The 26,790-nt window shown below is 54.4% G+C and overlaps 1 protein-coding gene across 12 annotated transcripts in view; it reads left to right on the top strand.

Moving 5' to 3' along the window:
* The window catches only part of TBC1D16 (TBC1 domain family member 16), a 95,666-nt gene that overhangs the window by 16,817 nt on the left and 52,059 nt on the right, over positions 1-26,790 (top strand). For 8 of the 12 annotated variants that reach the window (XM_078374855.1, XM_078374853.1, XM_078374860.1 and 5 more), the window contains 2 exons: positions 4,143-4,385; positions 6,035-6,632. In XM_078374855.1, coding sequence (XP_078230981.1) covers positions 4,205-4,385; positions 6,035-6,632 — 779 coding nt within the window. In that variant the 5' untranslated portion in view covers positions 4,143-4,204. The remainder of the gene's footprint in view (positions 1-4,142; positions 4,386-6,034; positions 6,633-26,790) is intronic. The other 4 variants (XM_078374856.1, XM_078374854.1, XM_078374859.1 and 1 more) reach the window with 1 other exon arrangement.

Below are 26,790 nucleotides of genomic sequence, written 5' to 3'. Positions count from 1 at the left end.
ACATGTGAAAAATGATCTAGAATATAAGCCTCCATGTCTGTCAATAAAGCTTCGCTGTTACAGTGAAACGGGTCACTTACTGTCTGTGGCTGCTCCTGCACCCTAAGGGCAGAGCCGAGTGGTTGCCATGGAGACTGTCGGGCCCGGGGTGGGTGGGGCAGAACAAGTTTGCTGACCCCTGCACCAAGGGTCGACCTTCTGCAGCCTTCATTGGGCATTTGTGGGGGTATAAGAAGGGGTGGCTTGGGAGAGCTGAGTGGATGAGGGCCCTGGACATGGTGGAGCTCAGGCAGAGGGCATCCATGGCTCACGGCTGAGGAGGTGAAGCTCTGTCCTCAGCCCCAGGACTGGTGATGTTCACAAGTGACGCTGACATCGGGATCTCTGAGATGGGGAATGGGAATGAAAGGCACAGGAATGGGAAGGCCACTCCTGAGCTGGCTGGAACATCTTCGAATATTGTGCTTGGAAAGTCAGCAGCCGTGGAGACGCTTGGAAATACACACACGGGGTTGGGGGAGGCTGAAGCACAGAGGGGGGCAGAGGAGGGAGAGGCAGAGAGGGCTGTGCAGCCTGGTCCTAGGATGGCGGCCAGCACCACTGCGATTTGCCCCCTGTGTCCTGCCAGAGTGGAGCCAGTTCTCGGTCCCCTTACCCACTCACCCACCCTCCGGGTGATCCAGAACCCCGCCAAGTGCTGGACGTGAAAAGAACTTGATTTAGGGGCCTCCCTCAAGCAGCTCTGGATCTTTGGATCCAAAGTGTAAAAAAACTCAGAAAATTCAAAGAACGAGATAATATACCCGGAGACCCTCCACCAGTGGATACTTTTTAACTTTTTATTGTGGTGAAATACATATAACATAAAACTTACCACTTTGATCTTTTTTTTTTTTTTTTTTTTTTTGAGACGGAGTTTCGCTCTTGTTACCCAGACTGGAGGGCAATGGCACAATCTCACCGCAACCTCTGCCTTCTGGGTTCGAGCAATTCTGCCTCAGCTTCCCGAGTAGCTGGGACTACAGGCGCCCACCACCATGCCCAGCTAATTTTTTTGTACTTTTAGTAGCGACGGGGTTTCACCTTGTTGACCAGGATGGTCTCGATCTCTTGACCTCGTGATCCACCTGCCTCGGCCTCCCAAAGTGCTGGGATTATAGGTGTGAGCCACTACACCCGGCCACTTTGACCGTTTTAAAGTATCAGGTTCAGCCGCATTGATGTGGTAGAGCTGCCGCTGCTGTCCTCTAGGATGCTTTCATCATCCCAAGCTGAAGCCCTGTCCCCTTAAATGCCACCTCCCTGTCCCCCTCCTCCCCTGGCCCCCGCGGTTCCGCTTCCCGTCTAGGAGCCTGACCACTCTAGCGCCTCACGTAGGTGGGATCCTGCAGTACTTGCCTTTTTTTCTTTTGGTCTTGCTCCATAGCCCAGGCTGGAGTGCAGTGGCGCGATTTCGGCTCACTGCAGCCTCCTCCTCCCGGGTCCTGGCTCCCGGTTCAAGCGATTCTGCCTCAGCCTCCCGACTAGCTGGGACTACAGGCACCCGCCACCATGCCCAGCTGATTTTTGTATTTTTAGTAGAGACGGGGTTTCACCATATTGGCCAGGCTGGTCTTGAACTCCTGACCTCGTGATCTGCCCACCTCAGCCTCCCAAAGTGTTGGGATTACAGGCCCCCATGCCCAGCTGAGCACTCGCCTCTTGTGACCTGTCTGTTTCACTCAGCACAGTGTTTTTGGGGCTCATCCGTGCTGTAGCAGGTATCAGAGTTTTCTTTCTTTTCAAGGCCAAATAATATTTCACTGGACCACATTTGCTTTATTCACTTCCAGTTGCTAATTCTTATGTTGGCTTCAAGTCTTTTTTCCCTTCAAAGAGATGAAGGTGAAGCCCCTCTGAGACTGTTCTCTCTCAGCCCCCCGACCTCTGCAGACTTTTGTGAAGGCGGCCTGCATGCAGCCCAGCTGTGGTCGGAGTCCTGGACATCCGCCGTCAGTGACCAGGATGCAGCATGGCTCTGTGCCTGCTTTTTTGGTGACGGAGTCCCACTCTGTTGTCCAGGCTGGAGTGCAGTGACGCAATCCCAGCTCACTGCAACTTCCACCTCCCTGGTTCAAGCGATTCTTCTGTCTCAGCCTCCCGAGTAGCTGGAATTACAGGCTTGTGCCACCACCCCTGGCTAATGTTTTTTGTATTTTCAGTAGAGACGGGGTTTTGCCATGTTGGGCAGACCGGTCTCAAACTCCTGACCTCAGATGATCCACCCACCTTGGCTTCCCAGCATGTTGGGATTACAGGCGTGAGCCCCTGTGCCAGGCCGTGCCTGCCTCTTCATCGACATGGTCATTCCCTGGTGTGTCTTGGTGTGTGTGTTTGTGAGCTCCATGGGTGTACAGAAGTCTCATTGGTTCTCATCAGCCGTTTAGACGTTTGGTGGTTTCTGGCCATTTAGACGTTTGGTTGGTAGAAACTGGCTGTAAAGTGTTGGAGGAGGTGTCTCCTTGGGTTTCCCCAGGCAGAGCCATCAAGTGTTTTAGGTCACATCGCACAGTATATACACGTTATACGCCCCAGGCTGTCACCCACGCAGGTGTGTCCTCATGGAGCAGACTCTCCCTGACCCAGTGCTGAGCCTGGCCACGGCCAGTGTTGGATGCCATTTTCTATATTTTTCTCCTTTTATTCCTCTTATGCTGGTGTTGACCCATTAACTTGATTTCAGGATCTACAATAGGGCTGCAAATTGCAGTCTGAAGAACTTCCCTCAGGTAGTTCCTAAAGGTGGACTTTTGGGTGGGTCAGGGCTTCTCAGGGATGCGGGATCCTGCCAGGTCTGTCTCGCCTTGGAGGAGACAGGGCTGGTGAGAGCTCCCCTTTCCCTCATCCTCTCCAACATGAAGTCGTTTTAGACTTAAAATTGCTCTTTGCCGGTCTGTTGGGTGTTGAATTTTTATTTGAAACTGAGAATCTTGCCAGGAGTGGTGGCTCACGTCTGTAATCCCAGCACTTTGGGAGGCTGAGGCAGGTGGATCACCTGAGATCAGGCATTCGAGACCGGCCTGACAAATATAGTGAAACCTTGTCTCTACTAAAAAAAAAATACAAAAATTAGCTGGGTGTGGTGGTGCACACCTGTAATCCCAGCTATTTGGGAGGCTGAGACAGGAGAATCTTGAACCCGGGAGGCAGAGGTTGCAGTGAGCTGAGATTGCAGCACTGCACTCCAACCTGGGCGACAGAGTGAGACCCAGTCTGAAAAAGAAAAATAAGAAACTGAGAATCTTTTTACATGTTTATCAGTGCTCTGGCATTTTTCTTGTGTGGAGCACCCATTTTTTCTGTTGAGATGTTGCTCCTTTTCACTATGAATTTGTAGGAATTCTTTATATATTCTGGATAATAATCCTTTTGTTTATAAAATTTCCTTCTTTCTTTTTCTTGAGACAGAGTCTCACTCTGTCACCCAGGCTGGAGTGCAGGGGTATGATCTCGGCTCACTACAACCTCCACCTCTCAGGTTCAAGCGATTTTCCTGCATGAGCTTCCCAAGTAGCTGGGATTACAGGTGCCCACCACCACACCTGGCTAATTTTTATATTTTTGGTAGAGATGGTGTTTCACCATGTTGGCCAGGCTGGTCTCGATCGCTTTACCTCAAGTGATCCGCCTGCCTCGGCCTCCCAAAGTGCTGGGATTACAGGTGTGAGCCACTGAGCTCAGCCTATTTATTTCTTTTTGATGAATTGGAAGGGCTCATTTGTGCTGACGCAGGAGGGAAGCTGAGAAAAGAGAACACCTGGAGGGTTTTATGAAATGGTTGAGGTGGGAACAGGGTTCCCGTAGCTTAGTGGTTCTGCTTGGGAGGGATTTTGCCCCCCAGGGCACATTTGGCAAAGCCTGGAGATGTTCTGGCTGTTTTCCTGGGAAGGGAGGTACTGGTGGCATCCATGGGTTGAGTCCCTGTGACGCACAGGTGGCCTGGCCGAGGTGGAGAATGTGGCCTGCCCTGTACGGGAGCTGTGCACCAGCAGGAAGCGCTCCTGTGGTTAACCACCATCCACCAGGTGCCGAGGCCACATGGTCTGCTGTGAGGTGGGATGCAAGTCCACGCCCTTGACCATCTCCTCTGTCTTCCTCCCCAGGCAGGTCTTGTTGAGCCCTGCCTGGGCCAAAGCGTGCGGAGGATGGAAACACTTGCCCAGCAATGTCTCTGGGCCGCCTCCTTCGCCGGGCCTCCTCCAAAGCCTCGGACCTCCTGACCCTCACCCCGGCTGGCAGCAGCAGCGGGTCCCCCTCCGTCCTGGATGGAGAGATCATCTACTCCAAGAACAATGTCTGCGTGCACCCCCCGGAGGGGCTGCAGGGGCTGGGGGAGCACCACCCAGGTGAGCTGGGCCAGCAGGCTCCAGGGTCTCACGGCCCCGGTTTTCCAAGGCCCTAGGCCACACACAGAAGAAAGACAAGTGCATTTGGTTCCTTTTCCAGAATGTGTAACTAGCTGCAGCTGTCCTCACAGAAGCAGGCTCTGGGGTATTAGGTCCGGCTCATGGCAGGCTGGGTGAGACCCTCAGCCCTGCTGCTTTCAGAGGGGGGGACAAAAAGATGGTTAGTGATCCCTGAGGCCTGCCTGGCCCCTTGTCGTTCATGCAAATGACTTGCAGCAACAAATAAATGTACTGGCCGGGAGCTGGTGGCTCACACTTGTAATCCCAGCACTTTGGGAGGCTGAGGCGGACGGATCACGAGGTCAGAAGTTCGAGACCAGCCTGGCCAACATGGGAAAACCCTGTCTCTACTAAACATACAAAAAATTAGCCAGGCGTAGTGGCGCACACCTGTAATCCCGGCTATTTGGGAGGCTGAGGCAGGAGAATCCCTTGAACCCAGAAGGCAAAGTTTGCGGTGAGCTGAGATCGCATCATTGCACTCCAACCTGGGTGACAAGGTGGAACTCTGTCTCCAAAAAGAAGACCAAATAAGTGCATTGCTTTCTTCATCTGTTGCTTTATTTGACTTGCACAGCAACCTCATGAGAGTGGCCAGGGCCCAGCAGGCCCCGTGGATGGGTAGGACGCAGGCATTGAGAGAGGCTGAGCGGCTCTTGGCCGCACAGTGCCGTCTGCGAAGGCGGTGAGGCTGCAGGGCTCTCTGGACTCTCTCTTCTCATTTCTTCCTGTCGCCCCCCCCCTTCCCCGGCTGCCAAAAGGATGTTTCAGGGCCCCCGTGTCCTGTGGCCTGGCTGTGGCCTGCACTGGCACGCCCTAACGTTTGCTTGGCCAGGGCAAGGATACAGAGAGAAGCCCCAGATAAGACGGCAGAATATTAACACGATTACCGAAGCATGGTGGTTCGCGCCTATAATCCTAGCACTTTGGGAGGCCGAGGCAGGAGGATTGCTTGAACTCAGGAGTTTGAGACCAGCCTGGGCAACAGAGCTAGACTTCATCTCTATTAAAAAAAAAAAAACAAGTTCAGCCGGATGCGGTGGCTCACGCCTGTAACCCCAGCACTTTGTGAGGCTGAGGCGGGCGGATCACAAGGTCAAGAGATGGAGACCAGCCTGGCCCATAAGGTGAAACCCCTCTCTGCTAAAAAACAAAAAATCAGCCAGTGTGGTGGCGTGCGCCTGTAGTCCCATCTACTTGGGAGGCTGAGGTGGGAGGGTCGATTGAGCCTGGAAGGTGGAGGTTGCAGTGAGCTGAGATGGTGCAACTGCACTCCAGCTTGAGACAGAGCAAGACTGTCTTGAAAACAAAAACACAAAACCAGAAAGGCAAATGGCAGGCCACAGCTCGGGGACCAGTGCCCGGGGACCTGCTGGAGCGTGTGTTCTTAGAAAGCATGTGGAGCTGGACCTCATTTCAAGCTCCATTGTTTCCCCCTGGTGCTTTTGCTCAGGGCCAGGCTGTATCTGAAGCCCGACTGGCGCTTTACTAAAGGGCAGTGGCATCCAGGAGCCGCTGCCAGAGGTGCCATAAGGGCCTGATCCACAGCATCCCAGCCTCTAACGCACCATCCCCTTGGCTCCTCACAGGTTACCTGTGCTTGTACATGGAGAAGGATGAGATGCTGGGAGCCACCCTCATCCTGGCATGGGTCCCCAACTCTCGCATCCAGAGGCAGGATGAGGAGGCCCTGCGCTACATCACACCAGAGAGCTCCCCCATTCGCAAGGCACCCCGCCCTCGGGGCCGGCGTGCCCGGAGCTCGGGGGCCTCCCACCAGCCCTCTCCCACGGAGCTGCGGCCCACCCTGACCCCCAAAGATGAGGACATCCTGGTGGTGGCCCAGAGTATTCCGGACGGTGTGCTGGCCAGCCCTGCGCCAGAGGACGACGAGAAGCTGGCACAGGGCTTGGCGGTGGACGGTGCCCGGCCAGCCTTGCAGCCTGCCTGCAGCCCCTCCAGGATCTTGTCAACAGTCAGTTCGCAGGATGGCACTGAGGAGGGGCGGGAGCCACGGCCCGAGGCCGGGGAGGAGGATGGCTCCCTGGAGCTGTCCGCTGAGGGCGTGAGCAGGGACAGCTCCTTCGACTCGGACTCAGACGCCTTCTCCTCGCCCTTCTGCCTCTCACCCATCAGTGCAGCTCTGGCCGAAAACCGTGGCTCCGTGTTTCTGGAAAGCGACAGCAGGTGAGTTCCTGGCTCTGGGCAGGGGCTCTCGGGAGGCCCCCAAGGCCTGACCAGGGCGGGAAGCAGTCACCTGCGGTGCCGGGTAAGCACTGGAGGCATCTGCCCGACCCACCTGCGGCTGCGGCAGGAGCCCCGTGGGCTCTGAAGCGGGTGCCACGGGGTTTCCACATTCTCCCTCCTTGCTTTTGGCAGCCTCGACCCTGCCAGGTCTGCCCGGTCCATGACCGAGGCCAGGTCCCCTGGAGTCCTGGTCCCTGTTCCCATCGCCGGGAGGGCAAGAGATTGTCACTTCCCAAGTGAGTGCCCGAGAGGTCCGGTGGCATCGTGAGGCTCACGCACAAGGCTGGCCCAAGCCCAGATATGCTGCTCTGCTTGGTCCCAGCCTCCTGTTCCACCCTGGAGCCCACCGGGCTCGTGACCTGCCCCTGGAGGTCCCCGGAGGTGTCAGCCTCCCTCTGTCTTGTAACTGTAGAGGAGGGAATGTAGCCCCAGGCAGTGTTGAACATGGTCACCAGACTTGGCTACGCTGTGCACCCGGGGAGTCTGCCCAGAGCACCTGGACCCCTTGGTGGCCACCCTAGCGGACCCCCTGCGGTGGGCCCCCTGGGCCTTGGAGCCCAAAGAGACTTTCCTGAGTGGGAAGGGTTGCATATTGCCATGAGAGTCCTCCTGGCCTTGCGGTGGGCGTCAGTGTGGTCACCTAGGCCTGGAACCCCCAGAGCCAGCATAGAGGGCCCGTGTCCGACTCACACAGCCCCTTCCTATGCCCTAGCTATGGTCCTTACGCTCATTAGATTTCTAGGCAAATAATGGTGCTGACCACAGACAACAGTCAGGGCTGACATCAGCCAGTGAGCAGGTCAGTAACTACTGAGCTCGTGGTGTGAGCCGGGCGCATGTTGGATGCAGGCGGCCCAGGCCTTGCCTGGGTGCTGGACACCATGGGCTATGGATGGTGCATGTGTGTGCTCTGCACAACCCCATGCCCCTCGAGGTGGGCCCTCATATTATTCCTGGTATGGAAGGGGAAAGGCAGGCTCGGAGAAGGTCAGTGACTGGCCAGAGGTCACCCAGCCAGTGCCTGGGCCAGGCTGGGATTTGAACCCAGCTGGGTCTGCGCCAGACCTGCAGCGTGAAAGATCACCCCAGGCTGATTTAGCCCAGGATCAGCGGGGCATGATGCAGGGACCCAAGCTTTGCAGCCTCAGCAGGGGTGACTGTGGGGCGGGTTTTCCGTGATCACGTCCCTCCAATAAGATGTGGTCCATTCGAGCCCCAAGGTGAACCGGTAACTCTTATCTCAGTTATTTGAGAGTGCAGATAAAAGGAAGCCATTAGCTTCCAGGTCCCAGGAGGCTCACTGAGCTGGGTGGCGTCCTGGGCTGGGGAACCCGGCTGCGTGGGTTCTGGTCCTGGCCTGGGTCCCGCCGTCTGGACTCAGTCACAGCTCCCCCTGGTGGTGCCAAGCCGACGGTGCAGCAGAACCTGTGGGCCTCCCCAGGGCCCAGCTGAAGGGGAGGTCCCAGCTGTGTCCCAGAGAGGTGGTAGGCTTGAGGCTGAGGACTCAGTGGCAGAACCCCAGCCAGAACCTGGCCAGTCAGCTCTGTCCAGCAGCCCCTTTCGTAGGGCGCTCAGGCTTAGGAGCTGGAAACTTGAGTGCTGGTTGAATCCTGGCACCACTGGTTAGTGTGAAGCTGGAAAAGTCCTTACTCTTCTTGGAGGCTTGGTTTCCCCGTTTGTAAGATGAGGCTGGTGATAGCTACCCTCCGGGGGTATTGTGAGAATGCACCCTGTTCCCCTTTCCTCACCCTCCGCCTTGGTGGTTCTTCAACCTGGCTGTAAGTGTGTGTGTGTGTGGGGATTCTGGGGGGAAGCCTTTGTCCAACGCTGATGCCCAGGTACCTCCAGGCTCTTCTAGAGCAGTGATTCTCACCGATTCTGTCCCCAGGGTGTGTGGCAATGCCAGGAGACACTTTTTGTCACACCAAGAGTGGGAGTGAATTGGCATCAGCGGACAGTGGTCAGGAGTGCCATGCACTCACTCTGGAAGCCAAGCTACCCCTCTGACTGGGACCCGCCAGGGGCCGCCCATCGTTTTCAGGATGAAGTGCCATCTCTTTCACAAAGGGTCCAAGGCCCGTCACCATCTGGCCCCTGCTGAATGATGGTGCTCCCTCTTCCTCCGCCCACTGGGCACACCTTCAAGTTCATGGTCCCCTCTGCCTCTGGATCTCCTGGGCTCTCTTAGCCACATGCCTTTAGTCAGGGATCCCCTCTGCCCAGGCTTCCTCCTTCCCATCTCTCCTAACTGACCAGCTTTTATGTGTGAGGGGTAGGGGGTCTATTAATTAACTGGACTCAGCTCCAGCCGACGGGGCACCTTCATGCCAGCTTTTGGGGAGGCTTTGCCATTTGTGGGCCAAGGAGGGTGCTCCCCATGGCCCCCTTCTCTGCTCTGCTGTGGAGTCCCCACTGAGAATACACCCTGTCTGCCTGTCCGTCCCCAGCTGATGGGAGACAGATGGTGGTGAAGGAACAAGTTCTGGAGCCTGACAGATCTGTTTCTAGTCCTGGCATCACCCCGAGTTGTATGTGATCTTGTGGCCGTTACCTCCCACGTCCAAAATGCAGATGCCTCAAGGGTCTGAATTGCGGCCAAGAGCCTCCTTGTAGGGCGGAGTCTGCATGAAGGTTGAGCGCCAGCCTGGGGTATGGTGTCAGCGAGCCTGGCCTGGGACCTGTCCCGTTCCCACCTGGAGGCTGTGCTGGGGGGTGCTGCTCCTGACCAAGGCTCAGAAAATGCCTCTTGGCCGCGGCTCGCCCCTCAGGCCCCTGTTAGCCGGCTCCAGGGGAGGCCTGATGAACATGGTGAGGTGCAGCTTTGTGCTGGGATGAGGTGGATGTGGATGGGACTCTCACCCCCACCCCAGAAGTGTGTGCTTCAGTCTTGAGGCTGGAGTGAAAACAGCCTGTCTCCAAGACAGACTGCTGAGAGCTTGTTTATTTTTAAAAAGTAGATATGGAGGCCGGTTGCTGTGACTCACACCTGTAATCTCAGCACTTTGGGAGGCCAAGGTAGGTGGATCACTTGAGGCTAGGAGTTCAAGACCAGCCTGGGAAAAATGGCAAAACCTTGTCTCTATAAAAAATATGAAACAATTAGCTGGGCATAGTGGTGTGAGCCTATGATCCCAGCTACTCGGGAGGGAGGCTGAGACAGGAGGATCACTTGAGCCTGGGAGTCGGAGGCTGCAGTGAGCTGTGATCACACCACTGCACGCTATCCTGGGTAACAGAGACATACCCTGTCTGAAAAAAAAAAAGGAAAAAGAACAGACATGGATTCTGGAAGGGACTGGGCAGGCTCTGCACTTCCCCGGCCTTTCCTTGCTCCTCTGCACTTCCTGGTCCCCACAGCATGGTAGACCCTGGAAGCAGACTTGGTGCTCCTCACTCCCTCCACATCCCCCAGGACCTTCATGTGAAGGGACTGGAGATCCTTGGCTAAGACAGTTAATTGTCCTGGATGCTATAGAGCAGGCGTCCCCAGCCCCGCTGCCCATGAGAATGCCCTGGGCAGCTTTAAAAATCCTGATGCCCAGGCTGCACCCAGACCAATTAAACCAGGGCTGCTGGAGCGGTGCCCAGGCATCGGAATTTTCTGAACTCCCTGGGAGTTTGTGAAGTTCAGGCAGCATTGAGAACCCCTGATGCGAAGGGGCGCAGAGAGAGAGAGAGAGAGAGAGAGAGAGAGAGAGAGAGAGAGAGAGAGAGAGAGAGAGAGGGAGAGAGAGAGAGATGAGAGAGAGAGAGAGAAAGAGAGACAGAGAGAGAGAGTGCACACAGAGAGAGAGCCCAAGTCTGGTGCCCTGGGGTGGTGGGGGGGACAGAGAGAGACAAGGATGGTGGAGAGAGTGGGGGGAGGAGATAGCGCTAGCACGCTTGGTGTTCAGGGCTGAGGCCCCCAGAGAACTGGCCACTCTGCAGGGGTGTTGGTGTTGAGGAGTCGGGGGTACCCATTGCCACTTTGAGGGGTGGGGGGGTCTATTAATTAACTGGGAGTTGAGTCCCCCCGGGGTGGGCAGAGCAGGTAGGCTGGCTCGAGGGTCCCCTCTAGTGGCAGATCTGAAGAACTGCACGTGCAGGCTGCGTGTCTGGCTGGGATTGGCCAGGAGGGCCAACTCCCCGACCCCTCTCCAGAGCTGAGGGTCCCTCACGCATCTGGTTATTTGCAGGTAGTTCACAGAAGAGCTGCAGGGTTAGAAATGGCAGTGTCCCCCGGGACACATTTGTGTGCTACCTGTAGGGTAGGGCTAGGCGGGGCCTGATTGCTAGAAGGTGAGCCCACCTACCAAACCCAGAGGGCTCCTTTGGAACCCCCAGCCCCCAGCAAAGCCACGGCCTGGAAATCCTTGACCAAGAGAGTATTCAAGGCTGACTTGGGGGACGGGTGATGAGAGAGCTGTTGTGGCCAATGCATCGTCCCGCCTCCCTGCCCTGAGACTCCGAGACCCTGAGCTTCCCCTCAGGAAGTCTCGGTCCTGTAGCCTCAGTGTCGGAAAGCAAGGCTCTGGGGTGTGCTGGGGAGGGTGACCAGCAGGCACGACTGGTCATCCTGCCCTTGGTTTCTGTGCTGGAAGGTGCTGTCCAGTCTAAAAGGCCAGTTGGGCGAGGGTGTGGGGAAACAGGGTGCCATGGGGCCAGGACCGTGTCCACTGACCCTACCCTGGGCATGTGCATTGGTGACATGGATAGAGAACTGAAACAAGCCTGGGCAACATAGCAAGATCCCGTCTCTACCAAAAAAAGAAAATCAGCTGGGTGTGATGGGGCACACTTTTGGTCTTAGCTACTCTGGAGGTTGAGGCAGGAGGATTGCTTGAGCTGGGGAGGTGGCAGCTGCAGTCAGCTCTGATCGCACCAGTGCACACAGGCCTGGGTGACAGGGTGAAACCTTGTCTCAAAAAAGAAAAGAAAACCAGATTCTGCTTCCTAAGTGAAAATGTCTCTTCTGGACCTCATCCTAACAAAGAATCCAAATTATAGAAAGAAAAACAGCAGTGGCTGGGTGTGTGGCTCACCTTTAACCCCAGCACTTTGGGAGGCTGAGACAGGCAGATCACCTGAGGTTGGAGTATGAGGCCAGTGTGGCCAATACAGTGAAACCCCGTCTCCACTAAAAATACAAAAATTAGTTCAGCATGGTGGCACACGCCTGTAATAATCCCAGCTACTTGGGAGGCGGAGGCACGAGAATAGCTTGAACTTGAGAGGCAGATGTTGCAGTGAGCTGAGATCATGCCCCTGCACTTCAGCCTGGCAACAGAGCTAGACCTTGTCTTAAAAAGAAAAAAACAAAAGTAGAAAGCCAAAAGTGTCTGTGTGAAGATTGTTCATCGCAGTTTCTTACAGTGGGGAAAAAGGAGCAGAACCTAGGAATCCAGCAGCCGAGGAGGTGGATTGACTGAGGTCACTCTGTTGGATCAGGGAGTCCCACACCTGGGCTCATGAGTCCCTGAAATCTTACCCCACTTTTATTTATTTACTTTTTATGAGGAGGGGGCACCATTTGACTTCCCAAAAGGTCTGTGACCCGTCAAAGGTTTGGAAGTACGGTGCTGCCAGATAGAAGAACATGTGGCCGGGCGCCGTGGCTCACGCCTGTAATCCCAGCACTTTGGGAGGCCGAGGCGGGTGGATCACGAGGTCAAGAGATCGAGACCATCCTGGTCAACATGGTGAAACCCCGTCTCTACTAAAAATACAAAAATGAGCTGGGCATGGTGGCACGCACCTGTAGTCCCAGCTACTTGGGAGGCTGAGGCAGGAGAATTGCTTGAACCCAGGAGGCGGAGGTTGTGGTGAGCCGAGATCGCGCCATTGCACTCCAGTCTGGGTAACAAGAGCGAAACTCCGTCTCAAAAAAAAAAAAAAGAATTACATGTGGCATTGACAAGGACTGTGAAACAGACCACGCCATACTGCAGAGAGGAAGTTTACAGCGACTCAGACACGAAGCAGGACGAAGCTTATGATTTTGCACATTGCAGCTGGACTCTGTGAAGAGGCTTGAGGTGCGCAGGAGGCCCTCAGGGCAGGGCTGCCCAGGAGAGCTTCTGGCAGGACAAACGGAACCCAGGTCCATGCCATCCGCATAGTGGCCGCTGGCTTCATGCAGCTCATGAACACTTGACGTTTTTCAAGTGCAACCGAGCAACTGAATTTTTAATTGTGCATAATACTGATTAATAAAATTGTTTTTAACTACATTTGGTTTTAGAGACAGAGTCTCGCTCTATTGCTCAGGGTGGAGCACAGCAGCAGCAGCACGGTCACAGCTTGCTGCTGACTCCACGTCCTGGGCTTAAGCGGTCCTCCCACTTTCGCCTTCCCAGGAGCTGGGATTGCAGGCGTGTGCCACCATGCCCAGTTCATTGATTTTATGTTTTAGAAACAGAGTCCCGCTATGTTGCCCCGGCTGTTTTCAAACTCCTAGGCTTAAGTGACCCTCCTGCCTGGGCCTCTTACACAGGCACAAGCCACATGCCTGGCCCTGATTGATGCAGATTTGAATAGCCCTGCGTACTTGCTAATTAATGAAGAGCCCCCAGGGCGAGCTGGTCGCGGAGGTCCCCCTGGTGTCACCTCTGCAGCCAACCTGCCACCTTGGGTCCAGTGCTGCCAGCAGGGTTTCTCCCTGGGGAAGCGAGTGCTTACTTCTCTCTCTCCCTGGGTCCTCGGCATGCGTTCTCGGGCGGCCAGCCCAGGCAGTGACAGGGTTTGGGGTGTTGGGATGGGCTGGGTGGCTTGGCCTCAGGGTTTGGCCACTTAGTACTGTGGTTTCTGTCCTGCAGTTCCCGCCAGGTCAGACGCAGTCCAGGAGGGTTGGTGTGGCCTCAGGCGGGCACAGGCTGGGAGCAATGTGCTGCCCACTCCGGGGTCCTGCCAGGACTCCTTGACCCCCGCTTTCCTCTTGCCCTTTCCCACACCCACTGGGCACTTCACCTCAAACATTGCCGCTTCCCACCTAACTCCCTGCAGCTGGAATGTTCTCTCTCTTGCTGAAACGCCAGCCCACCTGAAGGCGGAAAAGACTTTCTTCTCCGTGAACCCTGCTGGGACCTGAGTTTTCTCTCTGGAGAACTCAAGGCCCTGGGCAGTGGTGTTCCCTAGTGCGCCGCAGCACGGTTCCCTAGTGCGCCACAGCAGGGTTCCTGGGCGCTTCCTCGAGGGGTCCTCCCCGTGCCTGAGCCACAGTTCCCGGGCGCGTCCTCGTGGGGTCCTCCCCGTGCCTGAGCCACAGTTCCCGGGCGCTTCCTCGAGGGGTCCTCCTGGTGCCTGAGCCACTGTTCCCGGGCGCTTCCTTGCGGGGTCCTCCCCGTGCCTGAGCCAGCCCCATCAGCAGAGTGTCCTGCAATGAACACGGTCCTGTGCTTGTCCCTGCTCCCCACTGTGTGTGGCCACCACGCCCTGGAAACACAGCAGATGTGGCCAAGCGACTGGACTTCTGTCTTTTTATCTTCAGTGAATGTGAAGTTTGATAGCCATGGAGGCGAGGCCTCCACACCAGACAGCACAGGTCTGGATGGAGCATTCATGGGAGGATGGAAGGTGGACCCTAGAAATGTAGCAACTCTCCTGGCAGAGCAGGCCTGAAAAACTCTCTGTCAAAAGGAATGGGGGAGGCCGGGTGAGGTGGCTCACACCTGTAATCCCAGCATTGTGGGAGACTGAGGCCGGCGGATCGGTCAAGAGATCGAGACCATTGGGGCCAACGTGGTGAAACCTCGTCTTTACTAAAATAAAAAAATTAACTGGGCATGGTGGCCCGTGTCTGTAGTCCCAGCTAGTCGGGATGCTGAGGCAGGAGAATCGCTCAAACCCGGGAGGCCGAGGTTATAGTGAGCCGAGATCAAGCCACAGCACTCCAGCCTGGTGACAGAACAAGACTCCATCTCAAAAAAAAAAGGAATGGGGGAAGACAAGACGAGGCCCTCTCCACTCCCTCAGGGTGGCTGCTGTCATGGGGGTGAAGCCACAGCTAGAGCCTGGAGCCAGCCGGTACTTGGACAGCAGACCTCAAGGGGCAGCCACTGCCCGCCTGACATGGCTTCCCTGGCAGATGCCGGCCCACTCTGCAGGGCATGTGAGGTGGATATAAGTGCTTTTGCCTTAAGGAGGAAAAGGCTCCCTGTCGACAGAGTATCAGCGACAGTGGCTGAATTATTAATGGCCTTACCGTTCACGCTTGCTCCCGAACGGCACAGAGGACAGAAACGAGACTCTCGGGGAAGAATCCAGGCTCTGAGAATGAGCTAGAATCAATGAGCTAGCTCGGGTCGGGGAGGACCAGTGCTGGGAAGCATCCTCATAGGATCTCCCACGGAAGGCCCTGGGAGTGTCTCCTCAGCCTTGCAAAGCTCCGCTCCTGCTCCGATCGGCAATTTCCTAAACCGTCCTGCAGTTCCTTTTCTACCCAACCCTCCAGGCAAGGCTGAGGTGAAATGGAAACTCCAGGAGGTGGGCGAGGAAGTGAGCGGTGACACGTGGATCAGAACGAAGTGAGCGGTGACACATAGATTGGAACGCACTTTGCCCCTTCCCGTCTCTGTTAGGGGTGCAACAGCTGCCCAGCAAATCAGAGCCTGGAGTGAGAGAGAAGGGGACTCAAAGTGGGGGGATGAGGAGGGGAGAAGGAGAGGGAAGAGTGGGGGCAGGTGGGAAGGGCACATGGCAGGGTCCAGGGCAGGAGACAGCAAGGAGGGACAAGGGGTAAGTGGGGAGGGAGGGCTGTGCATGTGTTAGGGGCCACTCCAGCAGCAGTGGGGGCCAAGGGTGGGTGCAGCACATATGTCCAAGGACTGCTGCCACCTGGAGGAAGGGGCAACAGGGTCCCAGAGAGACCTTGAAGATGGGGTGGCTAGGAGCTGGAAGGGCCACATCCTTCACTCCTCCCAAATTTCAGGATCAAAACCCTGATCCCAGTGGTGGGCCAACCCAGGCACCCTGGGATGTCCTGGGAGCGCCCGTCGCCCCCTGAGGATGCTCCAGGAACCCCCGCCACCTCCCGGCCCCAGCACAGCCTGGCAGCCAGGAAGCCAGCAGCTCCTGAAGATCTGTTGTTTGGGTTTGTTTGTGCTTCTGTAACCGGGAGCTGAGATTTATTTCTTTAAAACATCCCGTTGCCCGACACCCTGCAATCTGTTGTGCGTGTCGTTCAGACTCATCTCGTCTTGTTTCTGTAGCACTTGGCAGGCTCTGTGCAGCGTTCTTCCCTCCCCCAGACTCCCCCCGCCAAGCCAAGGTGGCCACCAGCAGCTGCTCTGCCTGTGCCTGGAGGGTGGCTTAGGCTGGGGGTCCCAGGGAAGCTGCTACTGGAAGGGCAGTTGGCTGGTCCAAGCCCCGTGGACTGGCGTGGGGCCACTGTCAGCCTAGAAATGGCTTCAGGACATTGCCTGTTCCCGGGGGACTTGCTGCCAGGCGGAGAAGCCAAGCAGAACCCCAGCCAAGCTCCGGCCTCCTCCCTGGCTGCCCCTCGGCTCTGGGAGCTTGGAGGGGCTGCCAAAGAATTCGGCCGGGACTCCACCATGCCCAGCCCTCTGGTGTGCGACTCTGGCTTTGGCTCACACACAATGTCTAGACAGGGAAGGGGCTGGCTGGCTTGGCTGGGCGAGGCCTGTAGGCAGGCGATCTTTGTGATCAGATGCCCAGCTGTGAATCCAAGCCCTCACTCAAGACCCCTAGGGGTGGGCTTGGGGGTTGTTGAACGGCTCTGTGCCTCAGTTTACTCCTCTGTGAAGTGAGGGCATTGTCATTGTGGGGGCTCAGGAATGCTGTGCCTGTAAAGCTTAGCACAGGGGGCTCCACACAGGGCAGGGAAACAGTCATCACCACTGTATACCTGGCGGAGGTGCCAGGCCCGTTCATTGTGCTTGTATATCGGTGTCCTGGGGCTGCTGTGACTAAGGACCACAAACTGGGCGCTCAAGACAAGAGAAATTCGTCCTCTCACGGTCCTGGAGGCCAGAAGTCCAAAATCAAGGTGTCTGCAGAGCCACGCCCCCTCTGAAGTCTAGGGGAGGCTCCTTCCTGCTCTCTTCCAGTTTGGGTGGCTGCAGGCGTTCCTTGGCTTATGGCCACGTCGCTCTGACCCCTGCCTCTGTTGCCACATGGACAGAATGTGTCCCTTTGTGTACCCTCTCTTTTTCTCACAGATGCCAGTGGTTAGATAGGGCCCACCCAAATCCAGTGTGACCTTGCGTTAGCTTGGTGACATCGCAGAGACCCTATTTCTGAATAAGGTCACATTGGGAGGTTCTGTGTGGACACAAATCTAGGGGAACACTGTTCGCTGCGGCATGTGCTTTACGGGTGCTGACCTGAATCCTGGAAGCAGCTCCCGACGTCGGTGTGGTGATCACCCTGTTTTAGTAAGAATGGAGATGCAGAGCTCCGGTCTCCAGCACAAAGTGACGGCTGAGCAGTGAGTCTGGTGAAAAACAAAAAGCAAAAAACCAAATGCAGCCAGGGCCTGGAGCAGCCCCTCATTTCTGTCATCTGTCAGTTGTTCCTCATGGCCCAAACTCGTCAACTCCTAGAGCTGAGCAGGTGGGTCTGCTCAGGAGTCCTCAGACAGGTTGCTGTGGGGGAGGGGCTCTGCAAAGATGATATAGAAATGGGCTTCAGAAGGGACAAAAGGGATTGTGCTTATTTTAGAAATTTGGGAGTGGCTGGGCCTGGTGGCTCACACCTGTAATCCCAGCTCTTTGAGAGGCCAGGACTGGTGGATCATCTGAGGTCAGGAGTTTGAGACCAGTCTGGCCAACATGGCGAAACCCCATCTCTGCTAAAAATACAAAAAATTAGCTGGGCATGGTGGTGGGCGCCTGTAATCCCAGCTACGTGGGAGGCTGGGGCAGGAGAATCGCTTAAACCCAGGAGGCAGAAGTTGCACTGAGCCAAGATTGCAGCCTAGGCAACAGAGTGATACTCCATCTCAAAAAAAAAGGAAGGAAGGAAGGAAGGAAAATAAATAAATAAATGTGGGGGAAAGCACTAAGAAGGGAAGTATTTGTGATCTCTGCTCTCTCTGGTGTTGCTGTTATGATTTTGGTTGGTTTTCTTCCTGGCCTTTCAAAGTTGGGAATTGTAATTATCTATTCCAGGGGTTGACACGTGGGCCAGGCAGCAAGTATTTTCTGCTTTTGGGGCCGAAGAGTCTTGGCCCCAGCTTTTCAACTCCGCCCTTGTATTGTGGAAGCCACTACACAATGTATGTTAATTGGCATAGCTGTGTTCCATTAAATTTTTTTCTCTTCTGAGACAGTCTGGCTCTATCGCCCAGGCTGCAGTATGGCGGCGCAATCTTGGCTCACTGCAACCTCCGCCTCCTGAGTTCAAGCGATTCTCCTGTCTCAGCCTCCCAAGTAGCCAGGGTTACAGGAGCACACCACCACACCTGGCTGTCTTTTTCTTTTCTTTTTTTTTTTTTAAGAGGAAGTCTCACTCTGTCACCCGGCTGGAGTGGGTTCTTGGCTCACTGCGACTTCTGCTTCCCGGGTTCACGGGATCCTCCTGCCTTAGCCTCCCGAGTAGCTGGGACTTTAGGCGCACGCCCCCACACCCAGCTAATTTTTGTATCTTTAGTAGAGACGACGTTTCACCATGTTGGCCAGGGTGGTCTACGTCTTTTGTGATCTCGTGATCCGCTCGCTCACCTCGGCCTCCCAAAGTGGTGGGATTACAGGTATGAGCCACTGCAACCAGCCCTAATTTTTGTATTTTTACTGGAGATGGGGTTTTGCTATGTTGGCCAGGCTGGTCTTGAACTCCTGACCCTAGGTCATCTACCTGCCTCAGCCTCCCAGAGTGCTGGGATTACAGGAGTGAGCTACTGCTCCCGCCCTATTAACATTTTATTAAGGATACTAAAAGAGGAATTTCATATAATTTTCATGTGTTGTGAAATATTCTCCTTTGGCTCTTTTTCAACATTTTAAAATGTTCGAAACCACCCTTCACACGGAAACCTGCACGTGAGTGTTCGTCACAGCTCTGTCAACATGCCGGATGGAAGCAGTCAGGATACCCAGCAGTGGGTGGGTGGACGAGCGAATGGTGACGCATCTCTGCATGGGAATACTGTTTACCGACAAAAAGAAATGAGCTGTCAAGCCTTGAGCAGGCGTGGAGGAGGCTGAAATGTACGTGGCTTCCTGAAAGAAGCCAATCTGGGCTGGGTGTGGTGGCTCACACCTTTAATCCCAGCACCGTGGGAGGCTGAGGCAGGTGGATCACTTGAGCTCAGGAGACCAGCCTGGGCACCGTGGTGAAACCTCGTTTCTACAAAATAATAGTAATAATGCAAAAATTAGCATGGCGGCTCACACCTGTAGTCCCAGCTACCTGGGGGCTGAGGCAGAAGGATTGCTTGAGCCCAGTAGGCGGAGGTTGTAGTGAGCTGAGATCACGATACTGCACTCTGGGTGACAGAGTGAGACCCTGTCAGAAAGAAAAGAAAGAAAGAGAGAGAGAGTAAGGAAGTGGAAAGAAAGAGGAAAGGAAGAAAGGAAGAAAGAAAGAACGAGGAAGGAAGGAAGCAAAGAAAGAAAGAGAAAGAAAGGAAGGAAGGAAGAAGCCAGTCTGAAAGGCTGCAAATGCCATGATTCCAGCTCTAGGACATTCTAGACAAGGCAAAAGTAGGAAGACAGCAAACAGATCAGCAGCTGCCGGGGCCTCAAGGGGAGAAAAGGATAAATGGGCTGATGCTGGATTCCAAGGGCAGCGACACTATTCTTTATTTTCATTTTATTATTATTATTATTTTTTGAGACAGAGTTTCATTCTTTTTGCCCAGGCTGGAGTGCAGTGGCGAAATCTTGGCTCACTCCAACTTCCACCTCCCAGGCTCAAGTGATTCTCCTGCCTCAACCTCCCAAGTAGCTGGGATTACAGGCACACATCACCACGCCTGGCTAATTTTGTATTTTTAGTAGAAACGGGTTTTCACCTTGTTGACCAGGGTGGTCTCGAACTCCTGACCTCAGGTGATCTGCCCGCCTCAGCCTCCCACAGTGCTGAGATTACAGGCGTGAGCCACTGTGGCCTGCTGCAGCAACACTATTCTGTGTGAGGCTGCAATGGTGGCTCTTGCCACCGCGTCTGTGAAACCCCAGAGATCCAACATCAAGAGTGAACCCTAGTAGAAGCTGCGAACATCGGTTATTACTGAAAATGTATCGATACTGGCTCATCAGTTATAGCAAATGTACCACACAAATTTGCCAGACATGAATAGTATGGGAAAGTGTGTGTATACTGGGGGGTGTGTAGGGGAACTCGCTGTCCTCTGCTCAGTTTTTCTGTGAACATAAAATTGCTCTAAAAAAGAAAGTCTATTCATTTACAAAAGTCTGAGTTCATGGGCTGTGCAGAGGCAGAGGGTGGCCTCAACTCGGCCCACCGGCCACGGTCTTCCAACCCCGGGTTTAGGCCAGCCGTGCCCGATAGAAATGTAATGTGAGCCACCTCTTTGATTTAAACTTTTCTGTTAGCCACATTTAAAAGCTTCTATTCTGAAATAACTACAGGAAGTTGCAAAAACAAAAGGGTACCGGGAGGCCCAATGCAGCCTTCACCCACTTCCCCCTGTGGTGACATCCTGCAGAGAAGCCTAGTACACTCTCTCAGCCAGGAAACTGGGGTGGGTACAGTCCATGGTCTCACGGGCGTGACAGGTACCCCTCTGTGCTTGTGTATGTAGAATCCTGTGCCACTGGGTCACACGTAGCTTCCTGCAACTGCCACCACTAGCTAGACGAAGAGCCACTGCCCTCCTCCGTGCTGCCCTGGCACAGAGCTAGCCAGCTCCCAAACCCCTGACAGCCACTCCTCTAGAAGAATTGTACATGATTGGAGTCCTGCATTATGTCAGTTTTCAGACGGACTGTGTTTGCCCAGCATCATCCCGTGAAGCTGTCGTGTGTGTGTTGAGAACGTGTTCCTCTTTACTGCTGAGTAGCAGTAGTCCGAGGCGTGGATCTCCATCATCCATGAGCTCGCGCACTAAAGGGCATGAACCATTGCTTCCTGTTCAGGGGTGACTGTGAATAAAGCTACTAGGAACATTCACCTGTGGGGTTTTGTTTAAATCTAAGTTTTCATTTCTCTAGGATAAACTCCCAGGGATGCACTTGCCGAGTCATATGTGGATTGATTGTATGATTAGTTTTTTGTTTGTTTTTTGAGACAGGGTCTTCCTCTGTTGCCCAGGCTGGAATGCAGTGGCGCTATCTCGACTCACTGCAAGCTCCACTTACCGGGTATAAGCAATTACCCGGCCTCAGCCTCCCGAGTAGCTGGGATTACAGGCACACACCACCATGCTTGGCTAATTTTTTTTTTTTTTGCATTTTTTTTAGTAGAGACGGGGTTTCACCATGTTGGCTGGGCTGGTCTCGAACTCCTGACCTCAGACAATCTGGGGTCACAGGCTGGGATTACAGGCATGAGCCACTGTGCCTGGCTGATTAATTTTTTAAAATAGTTTTTTACTTAGTAAAAAATAGAGACAGGTTTTCTGCCATGTTTCCCAGGCTGGTCTCGAACTCCTGGGTTCAAGCAATCTTCCCGCCTCGGCCTCTCAAAGTGCTGGCATTGCAGGCGTGAGTCACCATACCCAGCCTGTGTGGTTAGTTTTTAAAGAAATTGCTAAGCTGCTGTATAGAGTGGCTGTACCATTTTACACTCGCACCAGCAACTTAGGAATGCCTAGTTTCTCCACACCCTCATCTGTTTTTAGGGTTGTCAATATTACTTTTTTAAGCATCCTGCTGGGTGTGTAGTGACATCTTATTGTGGTTTTAATCAGCATTTCCCTAATGGCTCATGATGTCGAATATCTGTTTGTGCGTTTATTTGCCATCCAGGTATCTGATTCTTTGGTGGAAGGCCTCTTTGTCTCTTAAGCATCTTATATCTCAATAATATGTACTGAAAGGCTTCTGGGGACCTCCAACCAACGTAGGTTGGAGGATTTTGAAAAAAGTCATGATATGGTTTATTATGGCAACCAGAAGTGATCATTTTGTTCTGGGGACAGGTAATAACCTGCCTTTTTTCTTCCGATTAGTACATGATTTCTTTTGCGGCTGTAATAAAGCAATGGATACAAATGCTTCATTGCAGCGAAGACAGATACCCAAAGAGACAGGAGACAGTCTAGTCCACGTTTTGTCTGTTTACTACTGAGTTCTGAGGGTTGGTTATACATTCTAGAAGCCAGTCCTTTGCTGGGTGTCTGGACTGCACATATTTCTCCCTGTCTCTGCAGGTTTTTTTTTTTTTTCATCCTCTTAACAGGATCTTTCACAAAGCAAAAGATTTTAATTTTGATGAAATACAGGCTGTCATTTTTCCTTTTATGAATCATGCTTTTGATGTCAAGCTCAAGAACTCCTGAGCTGGCTTGAGATCCTGAGGGCTTTCTCTAGTTATTTTCCTGAAAGTTGTACAAGGTCCGTTTATTTTTTTGCCTGTGGTGCGCAGTCGCTCCTGCACCGTTTGTTAAGAGGCCGCTCTCCCTTCATCGAAGTGCTTTGCTCTTTTGTCCAATATCAGTTGGGCATATTTGTGTGGGTCTTTTTTTTTTTTGAGACAGAGTTTCAAAAAAACTGTCACCCAGGCTGGAGTATAGTGGTGCAATCTTGGCTCACTGCTACCTCTGCCTCCTGGTTCAAACTATTCTCCTGCATCAGCCTCCCAAGTGTATCTGGGTTTACAGGTGTCCGCCACCACCCTTGGATAATTTTTGTATTTTTAGTAGAGACGAGGTTTCTACATGTTGGCCAGGCTGGTTTCAAACTCCTGACCTCAGGTAATCCTCCCACCTTGGCCTCCCAAAATGCTGGGATTACAGGTATGAGCCACTGCACCTGGCTAGGTCTTATAGGTACATTTTTTTTTTTTTTTTTTGAGACGGAGTTTCAGTTTGTCACCCGGTCTGGAGTGCCATGGTGCCATCTCACCTCACTACAACCTCCACCTCCCGGGTTCCAGCAATTCTCCTGCCTCAGCCTCCAGAGTAGCTGGAACTACAGGAGTGCATTACGACGCCTGGCTAATTTTTGTATTTTTAGTAGAGATGGGTTTTCACCATGTTGGCCAGGCTGGTCTTGAACTCCTGACCTGGGGTGATCCACCGTCTTGGCCTCCCAAAGTGCTGGGATTACAGGTGTGAGCCACCACGCCCAGCCATAGCTACATTTTTAAAAGTGAAAAAAAAAAAGAAAAACAAAAATGGTGAAATAGTTTTGTAAATTACCCAGCATATTCAAAATAGTGTCGTTCCTATGTGTGATCAGTATATACAGCCGCCAATGGGAGGTGTTTTACGTTCTCTCTGTTTACTGAGTCCTGGGAACCCTGCGTGTACTTTACGCCAAGAACACGTCTCGATGTGGACTCCCCACATTTCAAGTGCAATGCCACGTGTGGCCTGGGGTCACTGCTATGACCAGCACGGGTCTAACAGATTGGTGACCTGCTTTTTTAAAAAAACATTCTCTGGCCAGCCCTTCCTCATAGACTCCCTCTTTCTTTGTCCTTGATGGTTGGACGGCTTCTAAGAGGAGAGGGTTTCATTTCCTCTCCTGGGGGGTTCGCAGCCTTCGCACCCCCTGGCTCTGAGCTGGGATTTCAGAAGTCACCAGCCGGGTGTGTCCCCCAAGGGAGCTGGATTCTGAAGAGATGTCGGTGGAGCCGCTGCATCTGGTGGGCTGCCTTAAAACCATGCTGTTGTTGACTGTCTTCTGAAGGACTGACAGCTCTTTGAAAAGCTGACCTTTCTAGTAAAACTGTCAGGACAGGGAGGAAATAAGAGCGTCAACCCTCCTGAAGCAAAAGGAAGGAAGTTCAGGCTCCTGGAGAGGCCGCGCTCCCGGGGGACGGGTGCTCCCTGCGTCAGGAAGGCTGGCCAAGGTCAGGGAAATGAAACTTGTCAGCCTTTCCCACCGCAGCTCGCAAACCAAGACAGCTGCTCTGGGAGGCCTTGACGCAACCCTGGCTGGTGGTTGCACGGGGGCTGGGGCTCCTGCTGCTCTCCAGGCCTGAGCTGCTCTGAAAACACAGAGCTGCCCTTGGGAGCAGGAGCCAGAGGCCCCTGGGTCCCAGCTCTTGCATCAGCAGCCCTGGCAGGGGCCCCACAGGCCACCTGAGCTTCTGAGAGATCTGAGCATGAGGTCACGGGCGCCCAGAGGCGGTGACGTGGCAGCACCTATCTCCCAGTGCATAGGGGACCTCACACGATGCCTTTGGGGACCCACGCCTGGCTGTTGCAATGTAACCCAAAACCTGATGAAATCTTCCCTAAAAGTTGCGGGTAGTAGGGGCGGAGGACCTTTTGTCTTGTGGTCAAAAGACTCCCGTATATCCTTCCCAGCAGAGTAAACAGAAGGGGATGTTCACGTGGCCCTTCCCATCCAAATAAGATTCCCTAAACACCTGTAAGGTGGGGGCAGAGGACACAGGGCTTCTGGTGCCCCTCCACCAAAATGCTCCCTGGCCTCAGGGAACTGCTTTGGGAACCTGAAAGTAAGGTTTCCCTGACCATCAAGCAGACACTCGGCCACACTCCTTGAAACTGGCTGGTGGAAGCAGGTGGCCTGGGGCATATCCCTGACCTTATTACCCCTAGGTGGTGACAGAGATGGTTTTTAAGTGTGGGACCCTGGAGTCAAGTTCTTGGCCGCATTCCAGCTCTGCCTGGCTGTGTGCTGTTGGGTCATTACCCTCATCGCCTCAGTTTCCTTTCTGCACAATGGGGCTGGTGCTGGTGACAGTCCCCACCCCACAGACTGTCATGAGAAGTAGCCTCTGGACAGGTCCTGAGAGTTGAGGCTATCTCCATGCCATCCACTGGGAATGATGCTGGCCTGGTACTGTACAGTCTCACTCTGCTGTCCCCAGGAGGTGGGTGGGGTTGAGACCGGCCCCCAGGGTTACATGGACAAATGCCACTTCGGTTACATTTTGTTCACTGGTTTCCAAAATGAGGTGCAGGCCCTGCAGAGAAAGCAGGCTTTTCCTGAGGGGCGCTGGAGCTCCAGGAAGATAGGTGCCCGGGCTGGGGTGACATGAGACCAGAGTTGGAAATGGGAATGTTCTGGAAGGAGGGAGAGGGCTCATGGCTACTATGTGATCACTGGACGAGGAGCCCTGCGATATGTATCAGGCAGGGAGGGGGACAGGAGAGGCAACCTGGGACTCCAAAAACCAGGTGGATGGTACATGTGGCCTCTCCTGGGAACCTCGGACTGGCAGTTGGAGCAGACTCTGGTAGATCGTAATGGCATCAGGGTCTGTCTTGCCGCTGTAAATATTTAAACACTGGGAGGATTATTTTTGGTAGCTCAGTCTCTCTCTCAGCCTGGCAGGCGGCCGGGACGGGTGTCGAGTGACATCGGGTGCAAGGCTACTACCCGCCCCCTCACCGACCCAGGCTCCCTCCATGTGTACGTTCACCTTTCCAACAGCCAAAGTTTGATATGGGTCTTGGTTTCCCGTTCTGGGAGATGTGGAGAGATGGTCTTAGGCTGCTCCTTCAGCAGGATCAATAGGGAGTCCTTGTCCACGCAGTTTCCTGACTGCGGTTGAAAGGGACGGGTCTATGTAGGCCAAGAACAGCAATGGGGTGTGGGGTCAGGAGCCCAGCCGGGGCACCCCGGGGAGGGCTGCCTCTGCCAGACCCAACCCGGGTGAAAGGACGCATTATGTACCCCCAGCACGAGGGGAGCCTGCAGAGAGGTGGCTTTGTAGGGCCCACGGGGGGAAAGTGCTTCCCGGCAGGCCAGGCGGTGGCCATGGCTGGGGACAGGCTTGGACACAGGGCATTGAGGTCTGGTGAGAATGGGGGGGCCAGTAGGCCCCTGGCCCTTTGCAGGGTGTTGCCCATTTCCTCCCACCCCGGAACTGGGCTTGGCCCACACAGCCCCACCACCACCCCTGAGCTGCCAGGGTCCCTGTGAAGATGGCGGCACCACCCCTTGGAAAATCTATCTGCTGGGAGGTGGTGGAGGTGGCACTCCTGCTCAGGGAGGGATTCCGGTGCCCAGCAGATGGCAGGCTTCCCCCAGATCAGCCCAGGGCTGGCTGCTGCCTGCAGTGCACACCCCCGCCCTCCCCCTCCCCTCCCCTCCTGCCCCACCCCCGCCTGCCTATGGCTGGAAGGTGGCGCTGCCTGCGTCCCTCCCCACCTAACCTCCCTCTTGCCTCCCTGCCTCCTTCCCAGCAGATTTGATGAACCCTAAATCACGTGGATATTAACTAGCAAGTGCTCTCGAGCAGTTCTGAGGACTGGGCTGGGGTACACGTTTGCTGGGGCCAGGCCCTCAGTCAGGGTCACCCAGACACCACTTCTACGCCCTGTCCACTTTCAGCAGCTTCTGTCTTCCCCAGTGAGTTTCTGCCTCTTCTCTGGATGTCTGGTGTGTGAAGAGGTGGAGAGCCTCCAGCACGACCTCACCCCTCCACCTTGCGCCAACCTCAGCCTCCCCGGACACCACACGAAACCCAGACATGTTTGACCTCTGGCCCCAAAGCAGAGATGCTGGGCGATAGGGTGGGCAGGAATCCTGACACGGCCAGAGGCAGCCTGATTTCTGGCATTCCTGCTCTCCCTGGGTGGACACAGGGACCTCTGGGACAGCCCAGCTGGGTATCTGGGACAGCCTTGTCGAGAATTTACTTTGCAAACCTTTTGCTTGTTAAAATTATTCCATAGATGATTCATGGTCATATAGAAGTGTTAGAGAAAAGTGAAGGAGCTCAAACAGACATGTGTCCACCCTTGCCCATGGCAGCACTGTCCATCGTAGCCCAAGGTGGAAGTGCCCAAGTTCTCACTGATGGTGACTAGAGAAACGTGGTGTGTTACTTCACATGCTTCCAGTAGGATGTTCATGCACACGGATGTTCACACACACGTTCCACACGCTTCCAGTGGGATGTTCACACACACTTTCTACACGTGCCCAGTGGGGTGTTCACTTCACACACATTCCACACACACCCAGTGGGATGTTCAGCCTTGGGAAGGAAATTCTGACATACACTACAACATGGATGAGTTGAGGACGTTGTGCCGAGTGAAACCAGCAAGACA

Source organism: Callithrix jacchus, chromosome 5, assembly GCF_049354715.1.
Source record: "Callithrix jacchus isolate 240 chromosome 5, calJac240_pri, whole genome shotgun sequence".
Classification (NCBI taxonomy): domain Eukaryota; kingdom Metazoa; phylum Chordata; class Mammalia; order Primates; family Cebidae; genus Callithrix; species Callithrix jacchus.
The sequence above is the reverse complement of the archived record's forward strand: the minus strand, read 5'-3'. Positions and strand labels throughout refer to the sequence as shown.